At 36.6% G+C, this 16,473-nt stretch overlaps 1 protein-coding gene across 1 annotated transcript in view; it reads left to right on the forward strand.

The window, feature by feature from the left end:
* Positions 1-5,624: 5,624 nt before the first annotated feature.
* Positions 5,625-16,473, forward strand: part of LOC121462029 (T-cell receptor-associated transmembrane adapter 1) — a 38,373-nt gene continuing 27,524 nt past the window's right edge. Inside the window, exon 1 of the mRNA XM_041673442.1 lies at positions 5,625-5,709. Coding sequence (XP_041529376.1) covers positions 5,703-5,709 — 7 coding nt within the window. The 5' untranslated portion in view covers positions 5,625-5,702. The remainder of the gene's footprint in view (positions 5,710-16,473) is intronic.

The following is a 16,473-nucleotide window of genomic DNA, read 5'->3' on the forward strand; positions in this document are numbered from 1 at the left end:
TTCAAGTAAGCCAAGCCCTGAATGTGCAAGCAGTTCAGAAAAAAAAAAGTGCTCAAGCTAGTGTTTCCTAAAATATACTCCTTAGAACAATAGCCCTGCATAATGGTTAAAAATAAAAGGGTAGTTACTTTAATGCAACATTTTTAGAAATAATTTTATATACATCAATTGATAACTAAAGTCATTAGAAGTCCTATAGTATATAAGTATATATAAACACATACTTACAATGAGCCATTTATACTTCAAACAAAAGCAAAATTTCTCAGACTATGTAGGCTGTTTGTTTGGTCCTTTCTCCAGGGCATTGCAGAGAAGTCTCTGTAAGAGGACAAACTACGGTCTTCCTGAAAACCCGGGCATGAACTTCCCACATGTAGGAAAAGAGCCTACATCTGATATCAGATACTTTATTGCTTCTGAATCTTTGTTATCTATTTTTTTTAATCTTTCCACTTCTGCTTCCATAAGCACAAAAAGCACTTCTAAAAGACTCAAAAATTTTATGCCAAATACACATTTTTTTCACGGCTTTTACCTTGGTTTTGCTTTCCTGTCTGAATAAGTAAATTTGCCAGAGGATCTCCATCGAAATTCAATGAAGTTTAATAGAAATGTGAACTACGAATGAGGTCTAGACAGATACCATTGTAGCTCCCTAACTAGTTTTGAGTGATGTCACGATTTAAAACTGCCTGGTTGCAGGTACAGGGCGCTCTCCCTTCCTGCCTCTCCTGAAACTGTGTGCTTCCTTTCCCCGTGCTTCAGTGTAGCTGCTTGATTTGCAGTAGTAAAGAAAATTCTACAGAGTGATAAGTTCTAGTACCATAAATCAAAGCTTTTAAAATAGGAGAATTTTAATAGCTCTTAAAATTACATAGTGCTTTTTAATTTGGAACACTTCAAATTATAGATAAATGAAGTGTTGAGAGCCTTTTGGAATAGATGGATGATAGACAGACATAAATATAGAGATATGTGAATAAATGTATATGTTCCAAATAGATATAAATATTCCATACTAATAAGAAATAATTAGTTATAGAAATGATAGATGACCATTAAAATAGTCTAGACAAAGTAGGTCTGTTTCTTTACACTATGACCTAGTTTTCTATTTTTCTGCATATGAAACTTGAGTGGCAGCTGTCATTGTATGTTTTTTTATTTGTAGCAACAAAACTTCAATTTTATTGCTCTTAAAATTCTCATTTCTTGACAGGTACCCATCAAAACCTCTCCTCAAATCTTCTACATTTGTAACATGCGTGGAGTGCATCAGGGCATTTCTGCTTAGTCTAGCTATCTTTTCAATTTCGTTTTGATAACTCATCTCATTAAAATGTAGTGCAGAGTCCTCATGTTTATTTATTATTTGAGCATAGCTCATGAAGTCATAATTCAAATCTGACTGTATTCACTAATATATTTGAATATATTATATATATTCATAGACTTTCTTATTCCAGTAATGTTTCCATTAGCCATCCATTTCTTAATGAAAAGCTACCTATTTTCCTGGAAATAAAAAAAAAATCTGTGGTGCTATCTGTTGAACATTCATAGCCTTTCCTTGTGTGTTTTGCACAACTTTGTTGTACTTGCCTATTGCTTAAACCTAAGGAATGGGAAACATTGTAATACAGATCACATTTCAAATATATTGTAAACATGAAACTGAATTTTTCGTGCTTTTTTTTCTCTTTCTGAGGTCTCAGTCGTGCATCTGGGATACATATTTACTCGTTTAGGCCATTAAGTGATTCTCTGCCTGAGCTGGAGGTCATCTGCCTGTGTCCTATGTGCCTGATTTTCAGTTCCATTTAGACTTGCATATATGTACAGTCACAATTTTGAGCCTGGAAATCCTTGGGGCAGTCACAGCCACAGGTGGGTTTGGTTGTATTGCCTTCCAGTTGTTTGTGTTTCTTGGGCCAGCAATACAATTCTTGCATTTTTGCCCAAGTTATTCTTGCTGTTGACCTGTGTCCTGAAAGCCCGTTCCTGAATACTGCTGTTGTTTCTGGAATTGAAATTCATGGATGACCCAGGTGGGAGCATCTTCTTTCTTTCTCTGTTTGCTGGAGTATGTGTTCTGGTAAGGATGTGTTTACACCCAAGTCCTTAGTTCTGAGACCTTTTCCCAGTATCACCTCTATGAATCACATTACAAATGCTAGTTTGGTTAACCTGTGGGGTTCCAACTTGGATCCGTGTATTAAACCCTCCTTGTCAGTTATCTTCTTCAATGACCAACTTCTCAGGGCCACTCCACAATGGCATCCTCTCCTTTTGAATTAATGTTCCAGGATTCCATCCCTGTGTATATGTTTGGGATTCAACCCTTCAGTTGCCTCACCTCCATCCTAATGTTCCCTCTGAATGAAATCTTCTGATTCTCCATTGCTGTCTGAACTCTACATCAACTAAATACTACTATTTTCCTGAATTGTTGGGTCTATGAGCATCCAGATCTTGTCCACAGAACCTGCCATCCTCATGGTAGCTGATGAAGAAATAGTTCTCTGGCCAAATACATTTGGAAAGACTCTGATGAAGAGTAGTCAGTTTTCCTTTTTGCAGAACGAGTCATATTCAACATGTATATGCATCCATACAGGCAAAATTAAGATTTTTTTCTAAACATTCGTTTAGGAATATTGTTTCCTAAGAGCTTTTTATTTATTTATTTATTTATTTAAATAAATACTTTTAATATTTTTATTGCGCTACACTCTTTTGCCTGCTCCCCTCCCTACTTCCCCTCTTTCCTTTTTCTCTCCTGTCACCCCCACACTACCAATTTACTCAGAATATCTTGACTTTTACTCTTACCTATGTAGTTCCATGTATGTCTGTCTTAAAGTCCTCTTTGCTGTCTAGGTTCTCTGGGGTTGTGGACTGTAGGTTGGTTTTTTTGTTTGTTTGTTTATTTTATGTCAAAAAGCCACTTATATGTGAGTACATATTACATTTATATTTCTGGATCTGGGTTACCTCACTCAATATTGTTTTTTCTAGATCCATCTGTTTGCTTGCAAATTTCAAGATGTCATTATTTTTTGCTGCTGTGTAGTAATCCATTGTGTAAATGTACCACATTTTCATTATCCATTCTTCAGTTGAGGGGCATCTAGGTTGTTTCCAGGCTCCAGTTATTACAAATAATGCTGCTATGAACATAGTTGAGCACATGTCCTTATAGTATTATTGAACATCCTTTGGGTATATACCCAAAGTGGTATTGCTGGATCTTGAAGTAAATTGCTTTTTAATTTTCTGAGAAATCACCATACTGATTTCCACAGCAGCTGTACTAGTTTGCACTCCCATCAGCAATGCAGGAGTGGTCCCCTTTCCCCGCATCCTCTCCAGCATAAGTTGCCATCAGTATTTTTTTGATCTTGATCATTCTGACAGGTATAAGATGAAATCTCAGAGTCGTTTCTGATGACTAAGGATGCTGAGCATTTCTGTAAATGTCTTTCAGTCATTTTACATTCTTCTATTGAGAGTTCTCTGTTTAGGCCTGTACCTCATTTTTATTGGGTTATTTATTCTTAAAAATGATTTATTATTTTTATTATGTGTGTGTATGGGTGCACTGTGGCATGTGTGTGGGCCAGGGGACAAATATTGGGTGTAAGTTTTTCCATTGTGGATTCTAGCTGGGCAGTTCAGATGGGCAGGCTTATGGGACTAGCCGTTTTATCCACTAAACCATCTTGATGGCCCTGGAACATACTTTTAAAGTCCTTTTAAGAGTTATATTAGAGATTCTTTTACTGTTTTTTTCAGTCTTATAGAGTGGTTCAATTACTTACAATAAGTATTTTGATGGAAAGGAATAAAGTGAGCAAAAAAGTTCCTTAGTGTTTAGCCAACTCCATCCACAGAAACAAGAGCTGTAAGCATTGTACTTTGGATTCTATGGAGTTACAGTCTGTAGAAGAACAAAGAAGTTCATTCAGAGGATACCTCCCATTGTGTTACGTTTTCCATCAGTGTGATATTTATTGAAACCTAATAGGCCAAGTATAATTCTAGGTTCTGAAGTTGTAATGGCTAATTAAGCTAATTCTGTCTTATACATATGAATTTCTCAAAACATCACCTGTATCCAAATTACCAAGGATGTGGAATCCGTGAATAAGTCCATAATCAACTGAGAGCATATGGGAATGTGGCATTCACTAAACTGAGTGTTACTTCGGCAACGAAAAGCATTGGACAGGTTGTATGTGGACAAAACAGTTTTACTTTTGAAAGGGGGAGTAAAACGTTGTCTTTTATAGCAACACAGATTGGATAGGAAGGTAATTTAAATTAAATAATTAATCACACTAATTTAAATAACTCCATAACAGAAAGACAAATACACATATTTACTCTCTCTCTTTCATAGAAGGTAAAAATAGAGTTCACAGAAATAGAGGTTGGTGGTCACTGGAGGCCAGAAAAGGGAAGGGGAGGAGACAGTGTATGGTTAGATTATGAGAAGCAAGATGCATTTAGAGAAAAGAAATTAATTTGTCCTCTATATCATAGCAGCATGATTAAAGTCTCTAACAATTTATAATGTATTTAAAAATATCTCAACAAGTCCACATTGCAACACACAGAAAGGATAAATATTAGGAAATATAAAAGCTAATACCCTGGATTTTTATTATTATGCATTGTATACGTGTGCTGATTATACCATATCCCATAAATATGTGCGTATAATATGTCAGTTACATTGCTTTTTTTAAAACTGAAGAAACCATGCTAGATAATACACATACATTAATAAAGTCTTTTAAAATAAATCTTTCCATTTGTCTATGCTAGCAATTTCATATAAAAATAAAATAAAATTACCAGAGCTGCACCATGCCAAAAATCGCGATTCTGTGGCTATCCACCACAATTGCAATTGTGAGGTTATCCTCCATTGCACTGAAGTACTGCTGCAAAGCACACTTACATACAGATGTTTAAAAACTCCTGGTGCTGATGCTGGAATGACCGTAGAGCATGCTGCTGACTCTGGCTTACACAGTGTAGCTTATGCTGGCTACAGTAATGGCTGGTGAGACTAAGGCAGGCACCTGGTCCCCTGGTAGACATTTAATACTCACTAAGCCCTCAAAATTTCTTAATTCTTCTCTATCCATGAGGTCTCAAAGGATACAGCGAGCAGATGAATACACACCAGGGCTTGCTTACTATTTATTGGTCCACAAGTTTAGTAGATTTCATTTTATTTTCATGCGAACTCAGAGATGAGCAGACCCCTGGATTTTCTCAAAGAATATGGTGGATTTCACCTTGATTCATTCATACCATGCTTTAATTCTTTGTTTTTTAAATCAGACTTTATTTTTAAACCAGGTAGTGATAAAAACTCACCTTTTGGCATGCAGAAGCACACAGGGTTTTTCTTCCCACGTTTCACAACTATTTAAGTCTACTCGTTTCAGACCTAAACTCTAGACGCCTCTATCACCACATTTCCTGTTTATAACTGAACAAAGTACACACAAAAGAGTTGAAGAAACAGAGGAGAAAAAAAAGCAAGTCCTGATAAAGATATATGTTGGTGCTATGCTGTTTCTAACACAACAGAGCAACGGCGCTTAGAAAAAAGGCTGGTGGGAGAATTCTTAGGCTACCCACCTGTTTCATGGCTGCATGCGGGCTCTTCTGAAAAGAGAAGCATGTCAGGTGAGTTGCATTCTCAAGTCTTTTCTTGCTTTCACTCCTATGACCAACAGTTCATTTAGCAATTTCTAAGTCTTAACAAAGAGATATTTACTTATGGGAAAGTAAGCTGGTTAACATGGCATTTTTTTAAAAAAAAAATATACAATGATGTTTAGTATGACTGGAAAGTAGTTTGGATTGCATTAATGAGTATATTGATTATTTGCTTTTGGAAGAAAAAAATTAGGCAGTGTTTTGTAAAAACAAAGCTATCACAGTTACTGATGAATATTCACTAGCAACTGTGCCATTTGAAGGTTTATTGTTTCTACAGAATCTTTTGTTGATCGTGCATATTTACCTCTTGTCAGATTAGATAGAAAATAGGATAGAAATAATTGATTGTAACTGCCTAACAATTAGACATAGTTTCCCCCAAGGGATCAGTAGAATTGCTGATAGGCAAGGAGATGAAGACCTTTGAAAAAGCCAGTGGAAATTGTGCTGGTAGCTTGGATCATTTTCCTGGTAGGAATCCGTCAGTCATCCATTCCTCCTGCATTCTTGTTCTTCTCTTCACTTCTCTAGCAAACGTTTAGACAACACAGAGATACATATGGTGCAAAGAAAGAACACTGTTAAATAGAAAAATTATCTTTATTTCCCCTCAGTTTTCAAGATAGGGGTTTTCTATGTAGACCCAGCTGTCCTAGAACTGTCTCTATAGAGGATCAGGCTGTCCTCAAACTCAGAGATCCACCTGCCTCTGCTTCCTGGGTGCTGGAATTAAAGGCATGAGCCACCACTGCCTAAGGAAAAAATTATCTTACAAGCTAATATTTAATTACTTTAAAATGAAGAAATATTAAGTTGAATTCCCTTTAAAGTTTTACTCTTGCGCATTCTACACAGTTTGCCTTTTATAACTGAAATAATAACATGCATTAAATCATGCATCCAGCTTTACTGCCAGCTTGTAACTTAACCATTTCCTTCTTCATCAGAGCACTGCCTCACCACGTTAATTAGATGCACAGAATGATAGCCATTGCACTAATTAGGTTTGGTGTAATCCTTCATTTATTAATTTATTGTTAGGTACTTCTGTTGTATTCAGTTTTTTAATCTTATTTTAAATGGCAGGAAAATGAATAATGTGTATTGAAGGCTATTTTTCAGAAATTATATCTAGAATCAAAATTATTGAATAAGATGTTATGGATTTTTCGAGTTTCATCATTGCTAAATTGCTTCTCCAAGGCTGATGGCGATTCCCTGCTATTCTAGAGTGCTTCTTTTTACTGGTTCATCTCATTTAGCAATCTTCTTCCGCACAACATGCTAGTCCGCTGCTTCATACGTGTCACTTTGGTTACAATGAGTGTGGACAACAAACATTCTGTACAGACTTTTGAGCTGTTTGTAAAGCTGTGGTTTGTACCTTGTCTGACAATATCTTACGCCTAATTGTTATTCTGTTGGCACATTTAATATCAATACATATTGGACAATAGTGGAGCAATGGTATCACAAATTTTTACATCCAGCTTTACTGCCAGTTTGTAACAAAACCATTTCCTTCTTCATCAGAGCACTGTCTCACCACGTTAATTTTACAGTTTTTGGGAGTTCATTTTCCAGAATTTTGTCTGAAGGATTTGTAAAAATCATTTATCTGGGTAAGGCACAGGAGTTAACCTAACCCATGATAGTCATACATGCCTTCTTTTTCCTAGTTCATAAGAGAACAAAATTAAAAATAATAGCTCTACTTTAGTTAGGATCATGTAAGAAATGGACACAGCAGTTCTCTGCCCATGCTGCTGATAAGAACTTGGGAAGGGGAAGTTCAAAGGCAATGAATATGATGTTCAACTATCTCTGGAACCTACTGGTTCTTTTCTAGAAGAGATAACAGTAAGATTTCTCTATATACTTTGCCACAGGGCTGGAGTGTTGTCATAGCCAATGAAGCCTTCCCAAAACAGAGATGAAAATGTTTACCATTAAAGCATCCTAGATCTCTTTTGTTGTTGTTGTTGTTATTGTTTTGTTTTTTGAGACAGGGTTTTTCTGTAGCTTTGGAGCCTGTACTGGAACTAGCTCTTATAGACCAGGCTGACCTCAAACTCACAAAGATCTGCCTGCCTTTGCCTCCCAAGTGCTGGGATTAAAGGTATGCACCACCACCGCCCGGTCAGCATCCTAGATCTTAAAAGCAAAAATGACCTCCACCATACAAAATTAATATGAGCTAAGGGAATCTGGTGACAACATTTTCCATGTTTAAATAGATAAAATAACCATACTGATAAAATAACTAAGGCCATGCTTCCCCACTTGTATAAAATGAATATTAACCAGATCAAATAAAGAAATACATTCCTTTTGTCCATCATTTAATAAACAGTGATTCACCATTTAGTTAACACTTTGACTGCCTTTGCTGTTTGCTTTGTGGGGTTCCCACTGTCTTTGCCCACTGCAACTTCAGTTGCATGTCTGCAGAGTGACACTTCTTTAGAAACTAGGGTTGACTAGTTATGAATGGCCTCTTAAACTCAAGCATTCTTTTAAACATCCAGAGAGAGTTCCTGCCATGCAACTTCAAGTAATATTTGTCAGTAAAAAAACAAACTAATCAACAGAAAAAACACACCGTCACTTAAAGGCCACAGATATGAAAAACACATATCCACAAGTTAGTAGTTAATAACAAGTCATCATTGCACAAATTCTTACACATTTTAAATTTTGTTTAATTATCACAGTATTTTTAATTTATAGAAAATAGCATAGACCTTTACAAAACGTTCAACTCTAGTATTTGGGGGGAGTTGCAAGGTTCCACATGCCCTTGCTTATGTCTGCAGCCCTTCTAGGTTGCTTCTCTGACAATAGGCAGAGTGGGTGCACAAGATGAAGTTGCTAAGCATGGATGAGCATCGGCTTGTCTACAACAGGGAGTGGGGCCGCACTTCAACCTCAGAGCATCGGTGAAGTTTACCAATCTCATGTACAGCTTAGTTGCAAAACCAACAAAGGAATCTAGCGTCAGAGAAATCTGTAGCGTGGTCTCTTAAAAACTGCTGTCTACTTCCCAGGCCTATGTACATGTTTTTCAATCAACTTAGATAAAAACTAAGAGGAATCCTGATGCTTTAGAAAGAGGTGGGCCTGGTGCCACAAGACTGGAGTTGGGAGCTGCAGACTGACAGCTGGCTAACTGAGGATCAGTGATTTGCAAGAAGGAGGTTACACAACTTCCGGTGGCCCAGTCTTGTTCTCATTCTCAGGCTGTGTGAAAACAGGAATATCAAAGGTTGTACTGCTATTTTCTCTGTGAGCTGTATCATTCACATCTCAGATACCTTCTTTTCATGGCAGGAATTCATTCTGAAGTTGGCGGGTTTCAGATTTTGCATTAGAAACAAGTGATTTACTTGGAAACATGGAACTAATATGAAAACTCCGTTGACACTGGCATCGACGTTTCTCATAATCTTTGTTGGTGATGATGGGCCTAGGTGATGGCAGTTTGGAATGTGGACATGGTGACAACCTGCTATAATCCTCAAATCAAAACTATGCTCTGCTCAACACAGCTACCAGCACACTCAGAAAAAAAAATATGTGTCACAAGTAGACATATGGGTATTGTAATATCAATTCAATATTCTTCCAAAACATTTGGGTGCTTCAAATAAATATGAACATTTGTGAACTGCAAAAGAATGCCCACTGTTCTAATGGAGTTTATAAATCAAAGGAAGGTACCAAGAGGTACCTCCTCTTGTAACAAATCCATGTTCTTGTTCTAGACAAAGATAGCCTGAAATATGTAAAACATTATGTTTATTTATTAATAGCTTAAGTGAGAATTTCTGCATTAAAGAAGTCGGATAATAGAAAAGCATTACATTTGCTTCACCAGATCTCCTTCCGTAACATGTGAAATTATGAACTCCATATACAGTACCTGTCAATGCCTGTTGACTTTAAGAGAGATAGAGATCTTTTCTAATTGTTTTTATTGAGCTACACATATTTTATGCTCCCCTGCCTTCCTCCCCCTCCTCTTCTACCCTCTCCCGTGACACACTCCCAATTTACTCAGGAAATCTTGTCTCTTTCTCCTTCCTATGTAGAGCCATGTATGTCTCTCTTGGGGTCAAGAGGCAGAGATCTCACAATAAAATCCACTGTTAATAGCCCTTGGTGATCGAAAACTAGATAGAAATTCACATTATTTTTCTATCTTCCATTGCCTCACAAATGATTTCCTACGCCTTTGACTTTTTAGTGGTGTAAATACCCAAATTCATATTGTGCACGAATTCTTTTTTAAGTCAAGAAAAGCTATATAAATGAAGGTACAATTAACTAGTAATGCTTCTTAAACTTGCTCTTGTTCAACAAATGTTGATAGGTACTATAGGGTGCACTCTAAACTCATAGAAACTCAGAGGGATGAGGAGATATTTGCACTACAGACAGAATTACTGAAGGGGAAAGCCATAGTGAGAGAGAGAGAGAGAGAGAGAGAGAGAGAGAGAGAGAGGGGAATTTCTTACATTTAATCAACCAATCTTTGCTCTTTTGATGTGTTTGTTTTACTCTTCAGTGTGAGGGTGGGCATTGCTGGCAATCAAGAGAATGAAAAAAATGTTAAGAATGTCAAAACACAAAATAAAAAGCTTCCAAGTAAAAATCTTCTTATTTAAAGTTCAAATCTCATTAATGAAGAAAAAGTTATTGAAAAACAGAAGCATGAAGTCCTCAAGTCAGAGAGAAGTGCAGCCCATATTCAACCACTTCCCCTTCACATGTCTAAACCTTTCCCAGTATATAACAGTTTAGATTGTATCGGCAAAGTCTAGAACTGATCATGTAAAACAGTTTGTTTTATAAACAATGAAACACTCCCCAAGGGAGTGTACAGTGCGATCCAAGTTCTTACACAGTACCACTGACATAGTTCATGAACACTGTCAGAATTTTAGCATAAAATGGTGTTTGGGTTGTTTATTTGTAGCAGAAAGCAAAATTATCTTTCTGTAGCAATTAATGTATTAATATAACTCACTTCTCCTTTTAATTGGAAAATAGAAGGTGCAACTTCTATTTGAAATACAATTTTGCTTATATAACAGGATGGTTTATAACTATTTTTAGTGCAATCAAAAATAAGTGCTTTCTATTTATTTCTTTGAACTATGACTTTTATATTAGGTTTTATCTTATTTATTCACAGCATAGCAATGTATTGACTATATACAAAATAATAGAAATTGGTGGAAATGAAAGCAAACACTAAGAAGAAAAATTAACTTCAGCAATATTACAAAAATGTCGAGTGACAGGGATTCATTATTATTTTCTGTATTTGTTACTCCCCAGACGAAGCAGTATCAGAAATATATAATAGTATGAGAAGTAACCGCATAAGTCGAGGTGGAGGACAAATTAGGGATCAAAGGACACAGTTCATCAAAATGACGATTACAAAGTTGTAGAAATGTGTTTACGGAAGGCTATGTGAAAGGTCAGGGACAAGCAATATTCAGGTGCAGAGTAAGAGTGGATCATTCTTGAGATCCTTATATTTTAGATATCTTAAATAACTGTTCTGCAGTATTTTTTATAAGTACTAAATTTAGTGATGAGTTTCATATGACCATTTCTTTTTTCTTTAAACCTGTTTTCTTTTGTCCTGATAACAAAGGCAGAAAATATGGGAAACAAACCAACATAAAAAGAGCAATGGAGAATTCTAGATTTTATTTACTGACTACAACCTGAACTCCAACTCTCTGTTGCCAGTTTAGGGCATGTTGTACACGTTAATGGCTAGTCAATGGACTACACTGTCATATCCTCTTAGGAATTGGGTCCTATTGTGCAGTCAAAAGCTATCTGAGCCCATCATTTTTCTACCCATGAACAAACTCAGATATTTTCATAGTGTCAAATTTAATTTCCAAAATCAATTCTACATTCCTTGAAATGAGTACATGATCAAGATCCCAAGCCCTCTTAGAAATCTGGTACATGGCTTCTAGATTGGATTATTTCTAAAGTTCAGTTTCACCAAAAGTAAATTATCAATATATCCAGCACAACATTTGGGGCAAGTTTACAATAACTTAATTGCAAGATGTGTACTTAGAAAATGCACAGTAAATTATAGTAGACCGCATACTTGTTACGACTCTATGTAGCTGTGAGGAATAAGCTTTTTAAAATGATGGCTATTTGTCAAAAAGTAATTTGGATTGTACTCTTTCTTTAAGAATAACCAGTTATCTTAGCTGCTTGGTGAGGTGTCTGAAGGAAGAATTATGCTATGAACACATAGAAAAACATCTGGGTTTATTCCATAGGAGGGTAGGAGCTTAAGGAAAATTAACACTTTAGGTTTTTAGGTTCAAATGCTGAAAAGAGAAGAGCAGAGAGAGCAAATTCTCAGGACAGGCTTCCCAGCATTGTTAGGTATCTCACCAGGAGGTCATGTTCACAGTGAACTCTTTAGGAGGGAATGTCCTGGCCTCAGGCAGGCAAACCTTTTCTGGCCTGGTGGCTGGCCTCAGCCTAGCTCCACTTGCAAAAGTTTTCAAATTCTCTTTTCCAGACTTTTTCTGACATCCATCAAACTCCCAAAAGAAAACAGATTTTATATTTATAGAGGGCACACCTCTGAGCTTAGCCACCACTAACTGCCTATTTCAAGTTTTCTGGGAAATGAACGAATAACCACCACATTTCTTGGTAATTATAGATTCAGAGCAGATGAATATCTTTAGTTCTGGGTATTGTTGATGCCCACTTTTACCAAAGCTACAGTGGCTTCATGCATTACTGTCTCTTGCAGAGAGACATGTTTCCCAGATGCTGGGAAGTTGTGTCTTCCCTTCAATAGAATTAGAGATAAGTAGAACAGGATCTGTGGCGTCTCTTCCTGGGTTGTGGATATGTCCAGATGCCATACTTGGCCAGAACCTTTCTTTTGGCTCTCAGACCTGATATTAATTACCCTTCATTCATTTTTGTAGTTATCGAGTGAGCTGGTGGTAATTAGTGAGAAATGGCAATCTCCTGAATTCACTGCAGAAATCATAGCATACTTACCAGAGGTAAGAAGACAACATAGCAAAGAGAATACTAACATCAACAGCCAACATCTATTGCGTATTTTAATAGTTAGTTACACTGTTTTGAAAACGTCTCACCCAATCTCATAACAACAAGCATTATTATTACTTTCCTTTTACAGATGGGGAAATTAAACTATGGAGACAAAGATAAAGGAGACAGTGTCTGGCCCTTAGAAGGTTCAAATTTCAATTGGTAGTGAAATTGGTACATAGGTGATTAACAGAATGTCTGATAATGTGTAAAGAGATGAAGGAAAGTCTCTGAGAGAAGAATGTCTGTTTGAGTTAATCTATGGAGAAAGACATTTCAGGCAAAGGACAATTAACAGAGACATAAGAACATAACATGGTAGGGTATCTATTGATGTCTACAAGTATGTCATTGTAAGTGAAGTATGGTATATATGGAGAGATTAAAATAGTTAAGTCCCAAAAGATAAGAAGGAAATCTAAAGTAGAATTTTGTGGAAAGAGTTTATGATAAAGAATAAAAAGTGATATCATAGGCAGTTGAGAACATTCCAGAAGAAAAGCTTGGGGCTGAGGAAAGGGTTCAGAAGGTAAAGTACTTGTTGCTCATGAATGAGAACTTAAGTTATTATCCCAAAATCCTAGTAAAACTTGGATGTGGTGGCCTTTACCTACAATCCCAGCACTGCATGGCAGAAAGGGGAAAAACCCAGGGACTTGCTGGCCAGTCAGTTTAGCTAAAACAGTGAAATCCAGGTTCACAGAGAGACCTTGTCTCAAAAAAATAAGGTGACAAGCAAGAGAGAAAGAGCCAATTCATCCTCTGGTCATCATATCCTCCACAAGTGCAAATACACCAGTACATACATCTGTAAATATATATGCAATATGCATACACATCCATGGTAAAAAAAGCCCTCACCCACGTACTAGAGTTCAGCAGGGAGGAGAGCATCTGGGGCTAGATGGTAAGGTGATGGTTCTGCTAGGAGTGTTGGGTGATGTGGTGATGGTGAGATGGTGGGAAGTGTTGGGTGATGTGGTGGGATCCACTAAAACAAGAATGAACATGAAAACTCTGCCTACTGAGCATATGTAAACAAAGCCAGGCTGCTCAGAGAAGATAGCGGATTGTGTCTTAAAACCATGGGTGTTAAGTTATAAAAGTCCTTTACATTATATATATACAGTCTTAAAAACATTTTAAAATTATGTTTATTTATTTGTGTATGGAGGTCAGGAGACATCTTGCAGAAGGTGGCTCTCTTCTTCCACCATGTGGGCTCCATGGATCTTTCTCAATATTATGAAGTTTGGCAGCAAGCACCTTTACCCACTGAGAATCTCTCCAGGCTCAGTATTATATATTCTTCCATCTGGTTCTTTGTCTTCACAGTTTTTAACCTAAAAGCATTAAGGTGTGTAATTTTTAGCAGCCAATATTTTACCAGTATCATTAGGCTCCTCGTGGTTTTATTTTTCAAGCAGTTACCTAAACAGAAATCAGTAAATGCTAAGCATGGTAGCATACTGATGTAATCCCAGCACTAGTGAGTTCAAGGATGGCCTGAGTCACACAAAATTGTTTCAAATAAGCAAAAGCAAGTGTTTTGTCTATATAAACATCATGTTACATGCAGAATTTCTAAGCATATTTGATATAGTTAGTAGCTATTATATTATAGAATGCTCATAAATACTTGGTGGAGTTTTGTTCATGAGGAACACATCAGTTGCTCTTAATAAAATTTGGTGCTTTTAATAAAACTATTGCACAGGAAAAACATTATTAAGGCTTCTAATGTTTTTACATTTTATGAAACATAAATACTCACTTAAAGAAAAAACCCACACATTTCATTATCATCACCATTTTTTCCATTATTAATTAATTAATCCTTGAAATTATTTTATAAATAATATGTTGTCACAGAAGGGTGTCAGAAATGGCCCTCTATTCAATTGCTTGTGATGTCCTGAAGATACAGGAAAAACAGAATTAAATTAAAGAGCAAGTAATAAGTAGACAAATATTTCTGACTTCAAATAAAGTTCAAACTAGTTAAAATTGGAGCAATATATGTGTGGAATATATAATGTTCGGGGCTGGCTTAGTAGGTAAGAGTGCAAACAGGAAGAACTGAGTTCCGATCCTAGCATCCACGTTTAAGAAACAAAACAACCAAACCATTGGGTGTGGCTTCGTGTGAGTCCTGTAAAGCCAGAATTGAGACAGGAGGATGACTGGAGCTTGTTGGTGAGAAACTGTGCCTAAAAGGAGCAAGGCAAAAAATGATGGAGCGAGATACCCACAATCCCTCTAGTCTTCATGTATCCACCCACACACATTCATTCACATATGCCACATTCTCACATATACATGTAAATGACATGTAAATTATATGTATATATGAATGTGCACCTCTATATCACAAATATATTTGTAGTATACTTGATTCTTTTATCTGCATGTTTATTTAAAAATCAACGGTGCCCACTTGAATACACAAACATCTGAAGGCAACAATAAGTCAAAGAAATGGTCAGAATCTAAACATCTTATTTGAGATGCAGAAAACAGGAGAGAGGCACCAAGAAGATTTCATTGACACCCAGCTTTCTCATTTGATGCTTAAAGGCAGAAGAGGGAAGCAAAACAAATTCCTCCTCTGTTAAGTTTTTATCACTATGCTTTTTGTGTTTAGTGAAGTGATATTTTAATTTCCTAAAAGGTTCTAAAATGGTCTGACTTGGCCTCATGGTGAGAGAGTCAGGCCTCTGAAGGGCTGTGGTCTCTCTTACAGTTACTTTCACCTCCAAGCTATTTTCAGCTTGCAGTTCTAATTATATACGTGACATTTGTTCACCACAAAGGAGTTTCTCGAATGCAAGGCCTCCATTGGTTGGTTGGTTTTGTTTAGAGTTTTTGATTCTTTAGTATCAGGTGTACACTCTGGCATAGGGATACATCTAATTGTTTATATCAGAGAATTAGAAGTTACTCTTCTGGGATCAGTGTAAGGCATCGGTCATGTTGGCATGATTACCAAGATATACCAACTCTGCTCTGTTATTTTCACAGTTGCTCATCAATGTGTGGAGGTAACGATAAATCATCTTGGGTAATAGACTGGCAATAACCTACCTATCATTTTATTGCTCAGAAATAAAACGAAGAGAGAGTCCTTCATAGCAGTGAACTCTTCCCTGTCCATTATTAGGACACTCAGTAGTGAGGAAAGGTCCTTGCGGCCCCAGCTAATAAAACTGTGCTACAGTGATTGCAGAATTACTGTTTAATTCCAACAGCTGATGTGCTACAGTCCCAGGGCTGATGAAAAGGACCAAGTGATTTCCTGGAAAAAAAAGAAAAAGAAAAAAAGCACAGAAATAAAATTTTAGTATGAAGAATAAAATCTGAGAAGAGTCCACAAAATGAACATTCAGGGGTATCAGAGTAATCTTGATTTTGAACTGAGATCTTATAATCAGTCACCACTTGTCACCCTTTAATAGCCAAATTTATCTTTCATTTTATTAACACTAAAAATATGGAAGCTTGCTTTAACTACGCTGAATCTCGAGACTTATCAACACTTTGAAATCTGCAAATATCTGATGGTCGATGTTTATTAATCTTCTGGCAGATTTGCCACTCGTT

This window comes from Microtus oregoni, unplaced genomic scaffold (genome assembly GCF_018167655.1).
Source record: "Microtus oregoni isolate MIOR12 unplaced genomic scaffold, Mior012 000023F_ref0000262, whole genome shotgun sequence".
NCBI lineage: Eukaryota > Metazoa > Chordata > Mammalia > Rodentia > Cricetidae > Microtus > Microtus oregoni.